At 48.2% G+C, this 20,722-nt stretch overlaps 1 protein-coding gene across 1 annotated transcript; it reads left to right on the top strand.

The window, feature by feature from the left end:
* Window positions 1-202: 202 nt before the first annotated feature.
* On the top strand, window positions 203-18,861 carry WNT2 (Wnt family member 2). The gene is made up of 5 exons (XM_055711857.1): window positions 203-445; window positions 1,997-2,220; window positions 5,159-5,436; window positions 8,974-9,238; window positions 18,593-18,861. Exons 1-5 carry the CDS (start codon window positions 366-368, stop codon window positions 18,820-18,822), a joined length of 1,077 nt encoding a protein of 358 aa, XP_055567832.1. The 5' UTR covers window positions 203-365; the 3' UTR covers window positions 18,823-18,861.
* Window positions 18,862-20,722: the final 1,861 nt, after the last annotated feature.

Here is a 20,722-nt window from a genome sequence, read left to right as displayed (position 1 = left end):
ACCAACCAAAGCCGAACCCACCCAGTCTGCGAGCAGCCCGCACCAGCCCCTCAGTTTTGCTGTGACTGCAGGGAAGAGCTGGATCAGGGCAAAGATGAAGGATGGGAGCGGGGCTGAGCTCCTTGTCCTGAAGGATTTAGTGCGGGAGAAGTCGAGGGGAATCCAGAGTGATGCACCGATCGGCATCCCCCGTACCCCGGGAGGGGATCTATAAGCCCTGCGGCCGTGCGTGGGGATGCGGAGGCACCTCGACCCACGGAAAATGGAATCCCTCAAGGTGCGGTTCCTCCTGCCGGTCACCGTTGCTCCCTGGGATTTCTTCTGCCCCCCGCGACTGACCTGATGTGGACCGAAGCGCTTCTAACATGAACTTTCTCTCTGGGATCTGGTGGTCTCTTCCCCTGGTCTTGGTCTGGGCGACCCCACCAGTCACCTCCTCATGGTGGTAAGCTGTGCAATTCCAGGAATTTTTATTTGCTCTTGGGGAAGGTGGGGTCGGATTAATTGTAAATTAGGGAAGGGAAGGGGGGCGGGGGGGGGAGCCTCTCCCTCTCAGGCTTGTACAAGCGGCGCTCGCCGCTGCCAGCTGCTCCGGTCCAGAAAGCCCGGCCTGAAGGAGAGAGGGATCAGACGGTCTCGGCATCTCCTTCCACACCCCGTCCCTGCCTCCCGGCTTAAGCACGGAGCAGCTGCCAGGGCTGAGCGGGTCTTTCGGCAGGGCAGAGGGGTGCGGGGGGGCCGGCCCGGCCCGGGGGGCAGCGGGGCACCTCCCGGGCGGCGGAGGGGGGGGGCGCGGAGTAGTGCGCGGAGGGCGCGGAGGGTGTGGAGGGGGGCGCAGGGGGGGGCGCGGAGGGGGGCGCGGAGGAGGGCGCGGAGGGGGGCGCGGAGGAGGGCGCGGAGGGCGCGGAGGAGGGCGCGCCGGCGGGAACACGCCCGAGGTGCGCGGGTGAAGCGCTGCTGCTGGCAGCCAGCCCTCCGCGCCCCGGCGGCTCTGGGATTTGGCTACAGCACGGATTTTTTTTTTTTTTTTTTTATTAATTTTTCTTTTCCCCTTCGTCCTCGCCCTCCCCCGGCCCCTCCCTCCTGCAAAGTTTCTCCTCGCTGAAGTGCGAACTGCAAGCGCAAAGGGGTTGGAAGCCCCGCGGGCAGCGCAGGACCCGGCTGCGGGTGGTGGCGGGTCTCGGTGCGGGGCTGCGAGGCAGCCAGCTGCAGGACGGGTCCCTGGAACAGGGCAGGGTGGGAGCACAAACCGGCCCCTCAAACTGGGGACCCCAACCAAGCCCAGGCTGAAGAGTCTTGGCGTAGGAGAGGAGTTAAACCGCTTCTTACAGACCCGGGGAACACACTTAACCTCGACACCGGCCTGACGCGGGATCAAAGCCTGATTTATCGGGCTGAGCCTATTTCAATAAAACGACTATCTGTGTCCGTAGCCGTATAAACGTTATTTATTGCGATGGCTTTCTGTCATGGTGTCTTTTAACTGCCACTTAAATATGTATTTTTTTGGAAGGCAGGGCTTTAACGATTTTATGATCGTATAAAATAATGAAAATACAAGAAAAGGACATTTTCTTCTTTTTGATCCCTTCAAAAGACACCTATAGGAGTTTGGGCTTTATAAAAGGTACCTTTCGAAACATTTCAGGACTAATAGAGACCATCTGGAAACAGATGATGATGTAATTTATTTTTTTGTCAAGGTTTTTTGGCTTGGTTTTTTTGTTGTTTGGTTTTGTTTTTTTTTAAGTACTGCACGGAGCTGTAATAGCGGGGTTTGGGGTTCTCCCAAACGCTTCACGTTATCAAAAAAACACGGCACCGGAGACTCATTTTGAAGGATTTCCACCAAAAAGGCAGAGGTGGCTGCAGCTCTGGATCCGCCTGAGGAAGGCTCCTGCCCGCAGCCGGGGCGCTGGGGACCCCCTTCCCCCGCAGCCGGTGCCCGGGGGTGGCCGCGGGCCCCCGGCGCTGCCCTGCCCCTTCCCTCCCGCAGGTACATGGGGGCCGTGGGCTCGTCGCGGGTGATGTGCGACAACGTGCCGGGCCTGGTGAGCCGGCAGCGGCAGCTGTGCCGCCGGCACCCCGAGGCGATGCTCTCCATCGGCCGCGGCGTGGCCGCCTGGACGGCCGAGTGCCAGCACCAGTTCCGCCGGCACCGCTGGGACTGCAACGCCCTGGAGCGGGGGCAGCGCCTCCTCGGCCGCGTCCTGCTGCGCAGTGAGTCCCGCGGGGGGCGGGGGGGGCCGCCGCTGCGGGGTCGGGGCGAAGGGGCTTGGCGGGGGGTGGGGGGGTGCGGGGGCGCTGCCCGGGCAGCGGTGGGGCCGGGAGGGCAGCGCCGAGCGGTGGCCCCCGCCGGTTGTCCTCGGTCCTACCAACGGTGAAGCTTTGTTTGCCGTTTCAGGAGGAAGGGCGGGGGAAATGCAAAATTACCCCCGGGGGCTCACAGGCAGCCGGACAGCGCGTACCATACCGTGCCATACCGTGCCATACCGTGCCATACTGTACCATACCGTACCATACCGAGAAGCGCTACTTTGCTTCAAAACCTGCCTCAAAGCAGAAAGACATGGACAAGCTTCAGAAAGGGAGGGTTGGCAATTAGGGGCTGGCCCTGCAATTCTCAGCTTCTCAGTTTTGGGGGACATAACGGACCCCAAACCCACAAATAAAGGGCTACGGAGAAGCTGAGGTGCCAGAATGCAGTTGGGCAGAGGGCCTTCAGCACAGCCCACCCCATCTGGGGACACCGGTACTCGGGGGGGCTGAAAGGAGCAGCTCGCATCCAAACAGGATCCCAGTGTGTTGGGGTGGCAGCCGGCAGCCCCTTCGGTGGGCCGGTTCCCGGGCAGGGCGTTGGGTGCTCTCAGGCCCTCAGCCTTCTGCGGGGGGTGAGACAACGGGTCCCTCAGATCAGGCTCCAGGGGAGACATGAGCGGGGACACATCCGATAGGGATGAGCCAGGCTTGTGCAGACCCCACACAACCGAGGTCTGCATTCTGCCTCCCACCCTGGGGGAGGATGGTTAAGCAGGGTGGTGTTGCTATCCAAAGGTTGGACTAAGGCATCTAGTGAGTCTTCAGACAGCTTGTATGTTCCTTTTGACTCAAAGAAATGGCTGAGATCTGTTACCATGCCAGGCTGTCCCTACCCGAGTGATAAATGTGCTGAGATTTTTCTTCTAAAATGTGTCTCTTTTCGCCAAAGGCCACAACGGGGCACACAGCCCTGGTGCACAGCTGGTGAGGCTGACCCTGCCCTGGCACTTGTGCCCCTGAGATGTCCCCAGCACGTTTTGAGACAGCCTCTCCAGGCTGTCAGCAGCATGGTGCTGGCAGGGAGAGGAGGAAAGTACCCCGGGGCCATTGCTCCGCTGGTGGGGATGGGGTGGAGGTTAGGAGACACTGGGCACACTGACCTGACCAGTGGTACTTCATCCATGGAGCATCATTCAGTGCCAGGCTCTGCTGCTGGTAAGTCGTTGGTTTCCGTAACCAGCTTCGTGTTCCCTTAGCAATTATTAGTGAGTAACCAGTAACGTCAACCATCAGCCGAAGTTTTCGATGAGGTTTGTCTGACTTTCAGGAAAACATGTCTGGCAGAACATGGCCTAATTCTGATGAGGCTATTCCATAAAAACAGTAAAAATGCAGTTTTTCCAGAAGTGAAGTTTTCAGTGTTGGCTCATGGGAGAGAATGAGGCTTCTGAGCTCCACGCTGAGCCTGATCAGGCAGTGATTGCGATGGGAAACACAGCTTGATATTGCTCTAATTTGAAATGAGGTGGTTTTGATTAGTTTAATAAACTCAAACGAAACATTTCTCTTCCAGCAACATCAAGTCTTTCTTCTTAATTAACATTTTACAAAGTTTTGATGTTTCTGAGTACATTTTCTCAGAAGTAAGTCTTCAAAAGAGCACGACTTGTAGCAAGCCTCGATTTCTTCTGCCTGATTTTGAAGGCAGTGTAGGGAAGACAGGGTTCACCCTTGTCTTTTTGCAAGCTTTTAGTTGCCCTTGCTGAAGGTTTGCACAGCACATGGAAGTCCAGGGCCCATTCCTATTTAAAACATGTAGATGCTACGGGAATAGAAATACTAAATAATAAGGTATATGGCGTAGTGCTGCCCCTCCAATGAGATCACAAATAACATTCCCTCGTTGGGGTCCTACCTTACTGTGCTAACATGACTTAAGGCTTACAAGTCCTCCAAACAGGTCTCACTGCTAATGGTCTTAGATACTGCATAAAAATCTTACTTCTCACTCTTGCCATGCTAAAAAACTTTTAAAGCATGAAAATACCCCATTACCATAAATAGTGTTGTGTGCCAAGATAACATAGCTCCGTATTGTAAATTACTACATCTTAAAATAAGCAATTACTACATTGAAATATGTACCCAATAGCCTAAGAGTAGGCATAATCTAGAAAGAAATGCAGATAATCTTTGGTATAATAAAGTATCTTTGTCAAGAGAAGGGAAAACTGCCCGAGCAGCTGGCATGTAGAAGTCACAGCTGCCAGGCCAAATCCTGCCTCAAGCATGACACAACCAGTGCCATTGATTTAATGGAACTTGTTTGTGTGAATTACTGTTACTGGGCTTGGTTCTAGGCAGAAAACCTAAATTTAACTTATTTTCAGAAAATAACACCCAAGATTTCTCCCTACTGCCTTCTAAGCAGGAAAGTCTATTCCGAGTGCTTTGGAAGAGGAAAAGCTAGTTTCAAGAGTTCTTTGCAGTATTTTGCAATGTACATGTTGTTCCAGTGTCCCTACTTAATACTTTCTTAAACCTATCTCTGAAATAGCACTTCATATATTTTTCTAAATCGATGAAACATGATAGAAATACCAGGTGTCCTATTCACATATCTGTACAGAATAACCCATCCGTGAAAGTATATTAATCAATATCAGGAGCAAATGTTTAATGTTTTCCAACTCTAACACTATATTGATGAGCTTTTACCAGGGAGGGGTCCAAGTTTAAGCCATGACTAATTCTGGCTCCAGGGAATGTGTATTTTTGTGATTTCAGCCCAGTTTTATCTTTTGCTCAGCAAAAAAAGTCCAGGCTAACTGGCTGGAGTTAGGATAGCCACTCAAACTAACTGCTTCAAACATATTTAAAGTGACTTTTTTTGTTTCAGGTAGCCGTGAATCTGCTTTTGTACATGCCATCTCCTCTGCTGGAGTTGTTTTTGCCATCACCAGGGCATGTAGCCAAGGGGAGCTGAAATCCTGCTCCTGCGATCCCAAGAAGAAAGGCTCTGCCAAGGACAGCAAGGGCCATTTTGACTGGGGTGGCTGCAGTGATAACATTGACTACGGCATTAAATTTGCCAGAGCTTTTGTGGATGCCAAAGAACGGAAAGGAAAAGACGCAAGGGCACTGATGAACCTTCACAACAACAGAGCTGGAAGGAAGGTGGGTGTCCCTCCAGCAGATGCCTGGAGATGCTCTCAGAGAGCTCTGATGGGTCTGGGGCAGGTAATGGTTGGCCCTTGCTGACTGGTCTCAGCAGTCAGGAAGAAGTATGGGATGAGCAGGAGCCAGAGATGCTCTATCTGTCTCCCTTGGCGGTTCGGTGTGGCAGAGATCTCCAAACAGACTGAATTCAACTCATTGACAGTGCTCCCGTCTGAGTCAGTTCAGTGGCTCCTTCTGTGGAAAGGCAAGCAGGAGCCCAAGCCCTTGCAGGATCAGTTTGGATGGAGGTTTTGTTTTGAGCCTAATCCTTATATTTGGAGGAGTTTTACTTTTGTTTAATATAGCACAGAAATTCCCAAGTAAGGCTGAAGACCATACTGAAAAACAGGCTTGACTATTAAAGAGCAATTTTGAAATAGCATTGGAGAAAAAAAACATCCCATCCATTCCTGTATGTGCACAGTAAACCTAAACACAAAATGAGCAGAAATAAAATACAATTTATTCACTTTTTAAGAAAATATATCCAAAATATGTGTCCCTCCAAAAGGCGTTGGTTCTGGGGCATAACCTGCTCTAAACAAATCCCTTTTCTAAACATTGTATGAAAATACCATTCCTGAATTTCACAAAAAGTCTTTACTTTTTTTGTTGTAGGTGAGTAGAAGGAGTAGTGGCCGGGTGTATTGCCCACTGCTGGTGCAAGGGCTGAGAAATACATGTACTAACATTTTGTGGTAGTAGCTATAAATAGTAAGAATCACAGAATCACAGAATGGTCAGGGTTGGAAGGGACCTCTAGAGAACATCTAGTCCAACCCGCTGCTAAAGCAGCTTCACCCAGAGCAGGTTGGACAGAGTCATGTCCAGGCGGGCTTTGAATGTCTCCAGAGAAGGAGACTCCACCGCCTCTCTGGGCAGCCTTGCCGGTGCTCTGTCACCCTCGAAGTAAAGAAGTTTTTCCTCATATTTAGATGGAACATCTTGTGTTGCAGTTTGTTCCCATTGCCCCATGTCCTGTTGCTGGGCCCTAATGAAAAGAGCCTGGCCCCGTCCTCTTGACATTCGCCCTTGAAGTATTTGTAGACATTAATAAGATCATCTCTTAGTCTTCTCCAAGCTAAACAGGCCCAGCTGTCAGCCTTTTCTCATGATGGAGATGCTCCAGTTCCCTAACCGCCTTCATAGCCCTCTGCTGGGCCCTCTCCAGTAGTTCCCTGTCTCCCTTGAACTGGGGAGCCCAGCACTGGACACAGCGCTCCAGATGTGGCCTCACCAGTGCAGAGCAGAGGGGCAGGATCACCTCCCTCCACCTGCTGGCCACGCTCCTCCTCACGCACCCCAGGGTCCCATTGGCCTTCTTGGGCGCATAGTGTGTGAAATTGCAATAAATACGTTGTTTCATTATTCAAAATGTATTCAAAATTTGCCTAATCCACCACCTTTAAAATAATGCAGAAAAATATTTGATAATGCTAGACCAATCACTTCTAAAATGATTCACAGAGACTAGTTGTTTCTTGTCTTTGGTTTTCCTTAATATGTATTCAGTAGGAAGTAAATTGTTCATGTTCAGATTTTTTTGTTTGTTTGTTTTAAAAAGTTCCTTTTGTAATCTGTAAGATTGTTCTATATTAACTAACTCTTACTAGAAGAAAAGGTCCGATTTTAATGTTTTGTACTGCAAGTAGATGATTTTCCTGACAAATATTTCTCCTTCAACATCTTTTCTCCACCTGTTTATTACCAGCAGGTGTAATTAATATGTAATACAGATAGATGAGGCTATTCAGATCAGTGATACGCATATGCAGTATTATGGCTGTATTTATTTTACTGTCCAAAAGAGACTGCAGTCTACAACACAAGCAAAGGCTTTATAGGGGTGAATGAGCTCCATGATGGGAAGTACTTTCTGTAATAGTTGAGTATCTTATTAAGTTTTAAAAAATACATATGCCAAATAATACAGTATTGGTAACCAGGTAGGTTTTTTAGAAACTGATCAGGAGACTTTAATAAATATGTTTGATTAAAAATAATCAAGACATTCTCATATGCTCTAGGACCTGCTTTATAGAAAGGGATGCTGCTTTATATCCCCAGTGCGACAGTGTAGGTTTAGTTTTGCCGGGATCTCACTACCTACCTCAGCCTGCCCACAAGCCTGGCATTTGGAACTGGGTAAGACCAGCTGTGCCCTCAGCTTTTTCTCACCCCCAGAAAGGGGTGGTGTTATGTTTCTTTTAAAACTAGACTATTCCAATTTTACTACTTCAAACCCACATAGAATATAAATCTATAATATTCCCCTATGATTCATACAAAATAATATGCTATGTATCACTATAGGAACATCACTGACAAAGAGTCCTGCATTCCTATGTGCTTCTTCCACTATTCCAACAAATTGTTTTAAATGCACAAGTAGTTAAATTGATTTCTACTCAGATATTTAAACCCAAGCATCTGCTTAAATCCCAGTTTTGTGTTAGTAGGGGCTGTGGGAATGTCAGTGACTGCTTTGAAGTAGTCATATCGTTTACAAGTTGGAAAGAAAATTAAAAGTACTTTGGTTTTATAAAACATTCTTGCTTTATTACTAAGTGCTTGACTGAAAAATGCTGCCCCGCTGTGCATCAGTCTCACTTCTAATCATGGAGCTTTCCTCTCTCTTACCTTCCTCCCACGATGCTGCTCTTCTTGTACAAATGCCAGAATGTTCATATTTCATGAACCCTGAAGGCATAATATTTATAGATCAAATACCCATATCTTCAGAATTAGCATTGAATTATTTATTGCCTATGAACCTATCTGTTGTTCTCCAATGTCATACGGATGGCTCAAATGTCAGAGATGAAGCTGAAATAGCTTTAATGCTACCCAGACATTAAATTAATGATGAAGGTGATCTCTCCAGTGCAAGCTAATGAAGGTCTTACTCGAAAATGTTTGTTAAATGGTTTATAAGCATTTTAAAGATATCATATTTTAAAATTTTGCATGTTTGATGCCTAGCCCAGGTACGATGCTTTGCACAGCTTCTGTAAAATCATTGAAATATGAAGTGCCTATGAGTTCCTGGGCAATATTTGAACCACTGTTCAGGCAAAGGGCAACTTCGTGAAGGCAAGCTAGAGAGGGTCAGCAGGGCGATGCTTCAGCTGGAATGATGGGGAAAGGGTGTACCTTCGCCAGCCAAGAGGCTGAGAGATTCTGTCCGCTTCCCAGCTCGTTTCCTCCTGTCCAGCCTGTGTCCTAGCGTTATGGACCATCTCGGTCCCCGGGATGCCTGCCAGGAGGGGGGAAGGTAAGCCCACCGGCCAGAGGAGGAGGGGGTGTGTGGTTGAGTGAAGCAACCAGAGCAGACCAACCATGCGGGGATGACTTGATGCTACCAGTGGGTGTCACTACAGACCGTGATTTGGAGACCCATTGCGCTCCTGGCACCACAGAACGAACGGAAAAGGGCCGAGAAGCATAAATTACAGTTTGTTTCACCTGTGTGTATTTTACTGCGTTTCTAAACAGGCCGTGAAGCGGTTTTTGAAACAGGAGTGCAAATGTCACGGTGTGAGTGGATCGTGCACTCTAAGGACCTGTTGGCTGGCCATGGCAGACTTTAGGAAAACAGGAGATTATCTGTGGAAGAAATACAATGGAGCCATTCAGGTGGTCATGAATCAAGATGGCACGGGTTTCACCGTGGCTAATAAGAGATTTAAGAAGCCAACTAAGAATGACCTGGTATACTTTGAAAGCTCTCCAGACTACTGTATCAGGGACAGGGATGTAGGTAAGCCTCTATTGTTACATGTGAATGGTTTTATTTCAGACATTTCTACTTTGAAGGCCAAAAATTATTAATTTTGCATGTATGTATATCTATATCTATCTATAAAAATACAAATCCATGCATGTAACCAGCAGGAAACAGGCAGGAAGATGTTTGGGAAGGATAGCTCTGTAAAAGAACAATAGTTCCTCGATGTCCCTAGATGTACAACAGCCAGCTGTAAAACAACAGAAGAAACGGTTCAGCGGTTTCTCCCAGATGCTATGGAGCCCTGGAGACACTGCAAGGCAAAAGCTGCTTTTAGGACAGGTTTGGGTTACGTTCTGGAGGCAGGTCCCTACTGTACAGAGCCACATCTATCACACAGCTCACTTCAGAGCTGCCCGATGGAACTACAGCCCCATGTTGTCCCCATGATACCACCTCCTGTCACATTGCTTCTTTTCCATAGTGTTAGGCTGCGGCTGCAGACTCCCAAAGGACCACATATCCTCCTTTATCTGCACGTTCCCCACAGCCCCCTGTGGACTGTGGACCCCCTAAGCTGTAGACACGCCTCTCCCCCCCGGTAACGTAGGAGGTACAGCAGCTTGGCGCAAACCGTGCTTGCGCCGGTCAATGAAGCTGTCAGCAACATGGTGCGAGGCAGCTGGAGGACATGCAGGTGGACGAAAGAAGAGCGGTTGGTGGGGCACAGCACACTGCATTGAGTGACACAGCTGTTTATTCCTCTTTACGAGACAGTGTTAGCCCCGTCCATGATAACCGTCGCATTTTCTGAAGGCTTGTGCCAGCCCCAGTGGGAAGAGGTGAAGTTTCAGGGCTGCTGTTAACACTGAATTTTTCTGCTTTCAGAGATTTCAATAGATACACACTTAACGGTGTTACAGCATTCAAGGCACTGCCGAGCACCAGGAATCCTGCTAACAGTTCTTGACCCGTGTATAGTATTTCCTGATGTGGCAATTAAAAACTAGCAACTAGAAAACCAGAAATTTGGAGAAGAGAGCCAGACTGAGTAATCCATGAAAGATGTTGTGGAACTAATTAATAGGTTGTATAACACACCAGATTGCACCCGGTGTGACATATCCATAAGTATCTGGATAGCAACGCAGCTCAACTCTTTTTGGCACCACTGAGTATTTACAATCCAAGTTTACTTGGGATAAGCATTGCAAAACAACTGCACTTAAATAAGAACAATATGTGAAATCCTGGTCGTGTACTATTGACTTCAGTGAACCCAGAATTCCATCCAGTACGCTTATGTTGTACAGCGTTTCTGGTTAGTTGAGTAGTCAAGGTAATTGAAGTGTTATTTATGACTTTCGCAGGTTATGCTTATTACCTGCACAAACACATATTGTTCCCTGAATAGTGACCAATACTGCAAAGTCTAATACTTTAATCCAAGTGAGTAAATGGGCATGCTGTGCCATTGTGCAGAGACTTACTTGGCAGAGTAGGGCTTATTCAAAACTTTGTTTTGTTGAAATTGCCTTGTTCATTGTAAAACCCATTATTTCTTTCTCCCCAAAAGAAGAAACCATACATGCCTCACTTCTATGTCAAAAAGCTGTTTAATAATCTCTGTACTAAGCCTAACCTCATCTGTCAGTCTTGTTATCGTGGAAGAGGGTGGGCATTTTTCACCCCGGCGTATCATGCGCGCTTGCCCAATGCTGTCAAGGTTGCCCAGAGGTGGCAGAGACTGGCACATCATTTGGCTCAGCTCAGGATAAGGCTGTGGGTGAGGTGGTGGCTCTTTGCTGCCCAGAATTCAGAGAACGTGGCTGTTTGGAAGAGCACATTTCTGGCAAGCTGCAGTAAATCTTTAATGGGATGCGGGATGCCCTGCTGCTTGTGTGGAGCAAAGAAAGAATCAGACGAACGAAAACTGATCTGGCTTTGAGAGAGGTAATTTTGAACAGCTGGCAGCATTTTTTTCTTTCTTACCATTGGTTTGCCCTGTTAAGTGCTCCAGAGTGTCAGCCCTGTTAAATGACTGACAATGAAATGAGATTATGGAAGTCTGTGTTTGGAAATAGGTGGGGAGCATCTCGGCATCAGCTAAATCTAATACCACAGCACTGTAGTGGGTCCTTGAATACAGCTCTGCCTTTCATTCTTCTGGGGAATTCAAGCAATTTAGTGCTTCAGTAAAAAAAATAGCGGTATATCTGCAGATTGGTTAGTATTGGGACTGAACGAAGGATTCCCGGAGCAAACCTTATGAAGTATCATGACTTGACCAGGAAACAGCTTCACAAACTGTCAAATGACCAAGCCAGTGTCTTCTGTGGCATGGGTGTGCTAACACATAGGAACCAGTGAGTTAAAGGTGCTCAGGGGTTTTATCATCAGCGGTCTACCCAAAAAAAGCATGTACCTCATCTTCTGCCATCGGAGCTTTTAGTCTTCTCTCTGGTGGCAGGCAGTCACGCGAGGGTGCTGGGGCTGAGTGAACCCCACCGGGTCTGGCAGTCTGTCTGGGGGAGGCAGCTGGACATATATGCATATATCACCCCTACAGCGTGTAAAATGTGGTGGGGTTTTTGTTTGGGGTTTGGTTTTTTTTTTTTCCCCCCTAGAAGGAAAAAAGGAGTAATTGATTTCAGGAGAGAGATAATATGTGGAAATCACTAATAGCAACTCAATAGCACGCGAACATAATAATCTGGCCACCCCTTGTCTAGCATCAGGATTTCGCAACTTTTAGAAAAGGACCAAAAGAAGATCTTCAGAAGTGTTCAGAATTCACTTAAATCTGCTCACATGGATGCTGAAATAATTTTTGCTCACAATTTCATACTCATAATTTGATAGAAACAGAGGTAGGACATCCCAGAGGGCTTTTGAAAATCTTGTCATGAACTTAAAATTTGGCACAATTTGCATGGTCTTCTCTTATATTACCATAATTTTCCAACTCCCAAAATGAATACAAGCATATCCAGGACTGCAGTGGGAGAGACCTGTTAGAAATGATAAAGCTGTGAAGGGAGCTAAGGTGATGGCTCTGCAAGTGGCAGTCCCACTGTCGCACATACTATCTTACCCTGAACACGGTACTTCACCTTCTAGATGCTCTAAATTATAAGCTTCTGTTAGAAGCTTTTAAAGTTTTGCAAGATTGCAGGCTTGGCTGATTGAAAGCTGTTGCAGGTTTACCATGTTTTGAATGCACCGGCGGACAAGCCGAGCCTGCTTTTGGAATAAACATAGGAGCAGCTGCAGCGTGGGCATCGCGTGCTGGCCCAGCCTTCCTTACAGGCTGTTCATGGAGACCATCACAGCAGTGTAATGTGGTCTTGCAAAGGGAAACATTTTAGACCAGGTTTATTAAAAATTAATTTGTACAGAGCTACCATGAAACTCTAGGCAGTGTTTGAGTGAAGCGTCTCCCTGCAGGGAGACCCCCACCAAAGTGTGTAGAGCAAGCTGAGCATGTTGAGGTGGTGTGTATGAGCAGGGAAGCCGTGTCCCCAGGCGAGGACATCAAGGCGGGGGGGGTGGGGGTGGTGAGCAAGTGGCAGGATGGTGGTGCTGTGCACACGCTGACTGTTCACAACTGTTCTGGTAGCAATGAGGCTTTGGCAATGTGGAGATGGTGGTGGAGCAGAGATGGGGCACCTCTGTGTGTAGATGATCTCAAGCTGCTGCAGCAGTCCCTTAGGACCTGCTGCAAACCCACATGCCATGTGCTTCAGGTCATCCATAGGTTTCTCCTGACACTGACGTGGTTCCTCTTTGGGCGGCGTCAAAGCCAACGTCACTGCCTCTGCCTGTGCATGGGGTGGGGGTCGCGTACCTGGATTGCGGTGGCCATCTCCTGTGGCTCCAACAGGCTGACAGGGTGCCGTGGCTGTGTTTGCGGACCCTCCACACCTGGTCTCCTGGTGGAAAGCACTGCGGAGATGCATGTGCAGTGCTGTGGGCAGCCCCCTGGAGCTGCACATTGGGTGACAAAATGCGTGCCTGGGATGACCTGCTTCGGGTCCTTCGCAGGGTTCTTTCTGTGTTAGTTTATTTCCCCTGCCGCCCCACGTAAGCCATTTGCTGCATTTTTGAGATGAACGAGGCCAAGTCTGGAGTGAAAGAAAAATGTGAGATTAAAATGTGGCCTGCAAAGTATTGCTGTGCAAGATGTGTTAGTACTTGAGGTATGTAACCCATGGAGGAAAACCAATCCTGATCTATGTCAAAAGCTTCTCACTGAGTTTAGCCGCATACAGGCAGTCCCTGTGTGACTTCTTGGCCCGTATCTCCCAATTTATGTATTGCAAACACGTTGGGTGCAGTCCCAGCCTCGTGCAAGCTGACGGTGGAGCTTGCAATGACTTCCATCGGGGCAGCTCTCCTCCAAGCACCGTCCGGCCATGGAGCCGCGCCATCGCCCCAGGAGCCCCTGGGAGCTCAGAGGTTATGACAGCTATCGGTGGCTCGAGACACATGTTTACTCTAAACTGATTCCAGATAAGGGGCTTTTATCAGCCCATTGCCCTCTCTTCGTTGCTGGCCTGGGAAATCCCAGCCCCCTCCCGACAAGGCTGCCTCCCTGTTCTCTCCAGCCCTGCTGTACGGAGGTTCCACATGAATCTTTCTTAACTTAAAACTTCTGGATTTGAAGTAGCTTCAGAGCTAGTTTTCTGTGAATGTTTCCTTTTTATTTTCTCCACCCACCCGCCCCAAACGCCTGTGTGGAAACTAGTTTATTGTTGTTGGGGATTTCACTGTTTTTGTGGGGTTTTGTAGGTGAATGTCAGATAACGAACTTTATTGCTTGAGGCCAGATTTTTAATCAATTGGAAGAGAAGGGAAAATCTCACTTTGTAAAGGAATAAATACATTTTACTGCTTTAGGAATGGGAAAAAATATTTTTCAGCTTACCACATGTTTGCTTAAGAAAACAACCGTGTAAACCAAGAAGAAAGGATTTGATGTATGGGCCGTAAAGTTGGTAGTATTAAAAGCTGTGGATGTTTTGGCAGGTATAATGTTGTGTGTCGGCATGGCAATTCCAACATGAAATAAAAACAAAGACTTTTTACAAGTTTGAGCATACTCCTGCCTCTTAAGTGATGAGGACGTGCACTCCAGGTAGCAGGCAAAGATCAGAAAACTCTGCCTTGTTTTGTTTAGTGTCTTCTGCTGTCTTCATCACCTGGGTATCTCAGTGCCCACCAAGGAGCAGAGTAACTTGCCTGGTTGCTTACTGTCAGTTATTGCTCATCTTCTTTCTCAGGAGAGAAGCTGCAGAGATGCTGAAGATGCTGTTTGAACTTTTAAAAAATGTTGGTTTTGCTCAGAAACTACGCCTTTATATGAGCCTGTTTTCTTTTTGCCACATCCTGTGGATAATTTAGTCTCCTCTTGCAGTGCCACAGTAGATGTTGATGTTGTGTTGTGGGCAGTATCAGATGATACCGGCTTCTTGGCTATGTGTTAGTGGTTGAAATAATTTTGGTTTTGAAGCCAGTGGCAAAACTCCTGTTGAAACCAGCAGCTGTATCCCACTCAGGTTCTCCTTCACTGCTTTGTGATTTCCCTAAACATCTGGAAATGAGAACTTTGGAGTTGGAAACCAGCCTGTGCTTCAGCTGAGGGATGTGGGCAGACCTTCCTAGGGCAGCTCCTGCTGGAGGTGGGGGCTGTGGGGTCTTCCTTCACCTGCGGCAGCCAGGCAGCATGGCCCTGCTCTGCTCCCGCTCGGGAGGCACGCTGAGGTGCACAGCGGCTTTGCTTTTCCTGTGTTGGAGGAGGGATGCCTGGCTGGCTGCTGTGCGACAGTGGCACAGCCAAGGCACCAAGTGTCCGGCTTGTGTCACATGAACCGCATGCAGAGAGCAAAACGCCAAGCATTTTGAAATCTAAATCACGATTTTGAAATCATGGTTGCTGGAGATTATTGTTCTAGGCGTGTTGCATTATGCAGCCCAGGTGCACTGGGACCTCAGGGCTGGGGCTCGTAGTGGGGTAAGACAGCGCGCAGGGCAAGGGAGGTGAGGGGGAACCCGTGCAGGGAGGTAAACTGGAATTCACACCAAATTCCTGATGCAGAACATTAGTCATACGAGTCATGAGCTTAGCCTTTGCACTTTTTTTTTTTCCTGTCTGAGCAAAGAGGGCAGGACAAGCGTCTGACATTGCTGTGGGCTCACACAAGCGTGAGCACTTACATTTAGATGTCCTAGCTGTTTGCACAGCATCGTGGATGGAGGAGAACGTGTTGGCTTGGAAGCAGGGTTTGGTTTTCTGCCACAGGCTTCCTACGGGACCACAGGTGGATCACATAGCTCTGCATCCTCCTAACTCCTCAGCCCTGCCTCGATCTGGGGCACCAGAGGCCACCAGAATTCTCCCTTCCCCCAGAGTGGAGTGATTCCTGAAAAAATGATCTGGGAAAGGCCCTTTGGCATCACTGCTTTGCCTGTTGTGCAGGTGGCCTTGCAGGGAGAGCTGCATGGCAGAGGGCTTGCCTGCGTGGGTCATTGCTGGTGGTACCTCTCCTCCTCCTCCCTGGGATGCCCTGCACAGGACCCAGGTGCTGGCAGTGTCTGTGGGGACAGGAGACCAGGAGTTACTGCTGGTTTCCTAGCGCAGGGCATGCCTGATGCAACTCGTCACTGGTTTTTACATCAAAGTGAGGTGCTCCCTTAAAGAGCAGAGACTTACTGTTCAGCTGCCTCCCCAAGGATGCTGCGCAGAGTGCTGCTGCGTGGGAAGCAGCGTGAACAGGCTCCTTGGAGCCCAAGGGGGTCGATATTTACCAGGCTGCAGGTGCAGGAGCCTGTCTGTGGCTCCATTCAGCATGTCTTCTCCTCCCTCTGCCTTTTCCCTCGAGTGGCTCAGCACAGCTCTGCTTGGCCTGCGCAGCAGCACCTGTGCAGCTCTGGACCCTTGGACTGCGGCCGGTGTCTCCGTCAGCGAGCGGCTCCCGGAGCGGGCGGCCATGCAAAGCTCTTCTGCTCTGCCCGCAGCAGCCCTGGACCAGCGATTTGATATTGCAGCTTTCCAGGTGTAGATTTCTACACGATGAATATTTAAGTATTTAAATAAATACAGGAAGGCTGAGATGCTTTCTAGGGACCTAAACGCTCATCCAGGACAGCAGCTGAAGCCTGCCCTGACTTAGATGCAAGAAGAGGAAAATTTCCCCCGCCATGGCTAAGAGGCTAAATCATGTGTCACATGAAAAAACATAGTCCGAGAAAGTGACTTTACTCAAGTCCTGAGACCACTTGCAGCCTCAGCGGTGGGCCCAGGCCTGGAAAGCCGTGCAGCCTCCCAGGCGCTGGGGACAGCAGGGGATGGAGGAGCAGCGAATACTCGTATGTTGTGAGCTGCTTCAGTACAGCAGCAATAGTATATACAACCTCATAGCGGGGAAAAAAGATTAGCATTTATGCAACTTAGATTTTTAATAATTACAGATTAATTACAGCTTAAGTTTTATTAAGATTGGTTTGCTATCCTAGCTCATGCAAACTTGAGTTAATGTCTGCATGCATTTTTTTTCTTTAAGAGGGTAAATTTTTCATGGTTTATGTACACCTGTGTATACACTTTGTAAAATGTTTCCAGTTAATTTAATGACCGCAGTCAATACTTAGGGAAATCCCATGTTGGCCAATAACAGAAGAACAGCGCTATAATTTGGTCTAGGGAAAATGTCAAAACGATATCAATCTCATGGATATACGTGAAATTGATTTACAATAGCAGTACATAAGAAATTAGGTGAAGCAATGAGTATTCATGAAGTTTTCAAATTGCTGGTAATAATCTGTCAACAGCTGTGGTATAGGTCCTAAATTGTACCCTAAGGTAACTTTGTTAGATGAGCAGCAGCTCGTGTATGGTGCAGCAGCTCGTGTATGGTACAGCAGCTGATCAGGCTAAAACAGGCCTTAAAGAGGCATTTTGTGCCACGTGGAGGTGGGCAGAGGCACTTTAGCCACTCCAGAGGGGTTTTAAGAACTTGATGAGGTGTGATATGCTTCCCTACCCCTCTTTCAGTCCACAGCAGGCTATAAATTAATTTCTTCCAATCTCTATCAAGAGAAAGGAGAAGAATCCTTGGTGCTTACCCCACAGAGATGAGAGGTGCACAGAGCAGACAGTCTTCAGCTGCCACCTGAACTGTGGGTGGACACAGCAGTGGTGCCAAGCGGTCAGGGTGCTTCTGCACTCACTTCTGCAGAGAATTTTAACTACCGGCAGCACAGTTACTCTGCCCATGTGTCCCCTGCAGCCACCAAATTTATCAGTCTCCTCTTTCCCAGACCTCCCCTGGCCACCCAGAGCTCCCCTGCAAAGCTCACGCAGTCCCGAGCCGCAGGGGATGCTCCTCTTGGGTGCCCCATGCTACAGAGCCCTGGGGGACTGGACTGCGTCCTGGGGGTAGGAGGGAGCTGCACGGCTGCCTCAGGGAAGGTATCTGCTCACTGGAGAGGAAAAAGTGCTATGCAAAGATGAAGCAAAGCGTGATGATAGTCACAGAATCAGGCAGAGCCTTGAAGTATGTCATGGTTTAACCCCAGCCGGCAACTAAGCCCCACGCAGCTGCTCACTCATTCCCCCCGCACTGGGACAGGGGAAAGAACTGGAAGAATAAAAGTGAGAAAACTCGTGGGTTGAGATAAAGACAGCCTAAGAAGTAAAGCAAAAGCTGCGCTTACAAGCAAAGGAAAGCTAGGAATTCATTCACCACTTCCAGCTGGCAGGTGGGTGTGCAGCCATCTCCAGGACAGCAGGGCTCCATCACGTGCAGCGGTTACTTGAGAAGACAAATGCCATCACTCCGAATGTCCCCTCCCTTATTCTTCTTCCGCCAGCTTTACACGCTGAGCATGACCTCATCCAGTACGGAACATGCCTTTGGTCAGCTGGGGTCAGCTCTCCTGGTTGTGTCCCCTCCCGGCTCCTTGTGCACCCCCAGCCTCCTCGCTGGTGGGGTGAGAAGGAGCAAAGGCCTTGGCTCTGCGTAAGCGCTGCTCGGCAATAACGAAAACATCCCTGTGTTACCAACACTGTGTCCGGCACAAATGCAGAACATAGCCCCGTACTAGCTGCTGTGAAGAACGTTAACGCTATCCCAGCCAAAACCAGCACAAAGTATTTGGTCCATTTTACTCCTTCTCATCTCTAGACCAGATTTCTAGGAGAAATTTGAGAATTTGAGAGGAACTTTACCTTATAGGTGTTTCTCTGGCTTGATAATGAATCCCGGGTGATGTCATGTCGAAAGATCAAATACATTGCAAATTATGTCTCCTATACTTATTTTCATATGCTTTCTGTCTTTCCTTAAAATCCACCTCCTGACCTTTACTGCATTTCCTTTGTAGGGTCCCTTGGGACAGCTGGTCGGGTTTGCAACCAAACCTCCCGCGGCATGGACAGCTGTGAAGTGATGTGCTGTGGGAGAGGCTACGACACCTCCCGTGTCAGCAGAATGACAAAATGCGAGTGCAAATTCCACTGGTGTTGTGCTGTGCGCTGCCAGGACTGCCTAGAAGTGGTAGATATTCACACCTGCAAAGCGCCGAAGAGCGCTGGCTGGATCTCCCGGACATGATGCACAGGCTACAGATGCTTGATGACCACAGCCCGCTTCCCTTCCTGGTCCATGCAGGGAATGCATCCGAGGTCTCTACTTTTACACCAGTTTCACCTTTGCCTTTCATTGCACAGAAGCTGCTGAATTATTAATACAAACTTTGAAGTATTTACCTCCCCTTTCTGCATGACAGTGTTGCTGCAGGTGTCTGTGCATAAACCGGTGCATCTCTGGAAGGATGTACTTCTGCCAGAACTCTTCCAACACGCATTTCTCCCCTGGACTCCTTGTGGCAATTCATTCCTGCCATCCAGGAGCACAGCAAGATGCAAAGATGGAGCATTTCGTACAAGACCACCAACAACAACTGTGTAAGCTGAGCTTGCTCAAGCATCTTCCAAAGGATTTTGTGCTGGTCACAGTCATGCCCTGGATACTGAAGTGCTCGAGAATTTGAGCATGGTGATTCCTCCATGAGAGAAAATTTGGGGCCAGGCTGGGTGAAAGGCTTTACTGGAGGGATATTCGTCTGTCCCCAGTGGACTGGAGTTCGCAGTAAAGTGTCCACCTGAGGCCACCCCGACCAGCATGAGCATGCTGCAGCTTCCCGTGGGGCAGCGATTGGCCCATGGCGAAAACCAAAGGAAACTGCAGGAGATGTATTCAACCACAGTATTTTCATAAACTATTAAAGAGTCAAAGCAAGTGTCTTAGTTACATATTTGCGCAAATTTGCCTTAAAAGCTTTTAAAACATCATTAATATTAACTATTGAGGGGTTTTTGTGATCTGAAGGATCGAAGAGAAAGTATTTGTTTCTCAGCTTGGTGAGAGCTGGGTATAGGACACTGAACTACCTAAGGATAAGGTTTCCTATTTTTCACTTACTGAATAAGCATAAAAATGTTTGCAGAAAGCTGATGTAGAAGGAAATCCCTTGTCTCAGTTATGATCGGGTTTCTAAAGAATCTATCAAATTCTATGTTCTTTTAAATTTAATAAATCTATTAAATGCGTTCCAAATGATACTTTCCATTCGGATGGGGACTTCCAAATCTGATTTTCTCTGAATACTTCCTGCAAAAACTTCTAGCTATCATTAAGGGTGTGCTGGCCTTTGAAGGAGGCAGTGACAGGTTGTGCCATGCTGGGCTGGCATCAGTGCAAACCAACAAATTGCTGGAAAGATGTGCAGGCTCATGAGGCCGAGAAACAACAACCTCACTGGAAAGGAGCTCACAGAGAAAGGTCCCTCACAGAGAGGGACCAGCTGCCTCTGCTCAGAGCTGGGACCAGCAAATGAGCCGAGATGAAAGATGGGTCCTGTGCCAGTAAGTATAATAAGGCTCTGGAAAAGCACCCATGAAGTGCAGAGACAGGCAAGGTAGTAAAAAAACAACACGGGAAAGGAGGCTGAATGAGTGATAGAACACACTGTAGCTTCAGGTAAAATTTCCATATGAAAATGAAAAAGAGTGGAGGAATCCTAGCAGGGGCAAACAGTGCATGAAAAAGCCCCATACAAGCAGCATACCGTGGCAATGGAGTGAGTATTCTGGTTATGTGGGGGTTTTTTTGTTTGTTTTAAAAAAGAATATGTAAAAAGAATGGAGGTTTGCATTCAATGGTCTTGAGAGAGCAGTCATTTACATCTGAAAGGCTTTGGGAAAAGTCTGTACTGTTAATATGAGTAAGTCATCTCCAGAAGGCACAGCTGGCATTAAAAGATTAGGAGGATCCAGAAAGCTATTTATTTGGACAATAAGATAATGTTTCTGTTACTGTATATGGCATTAATGTAATGGTCCCGGCTAGAAGTAAGAATAATCACGCTTCTGGGTATAAACCAGCTGCTGGTGGGAATAGCCCTGCCGGCGTGCTAGTGCACAGTGCGTGCATTGCACACACATGCACGTGC

Source organism: Falco cherrug, chromosome 5 (assembly GCF_023634085.1).
Source record: "Falco cherrug isolate bFalChe1 chromosome 5, bFalChe1.pri, whole genome shotgun sequence".
In the NCBI taxonomy this organism is placed as follows: domain Eukaryota; kingdom Metazoa; phylum Chordata; class Aves; order Falconiformes; family Falconidae; genus Falco; species Falco cherrug.
Note: the sequence above shows the minus strand (reverse complement) of the source record. Positions and strands in the feature narration are given on the sequence as shown.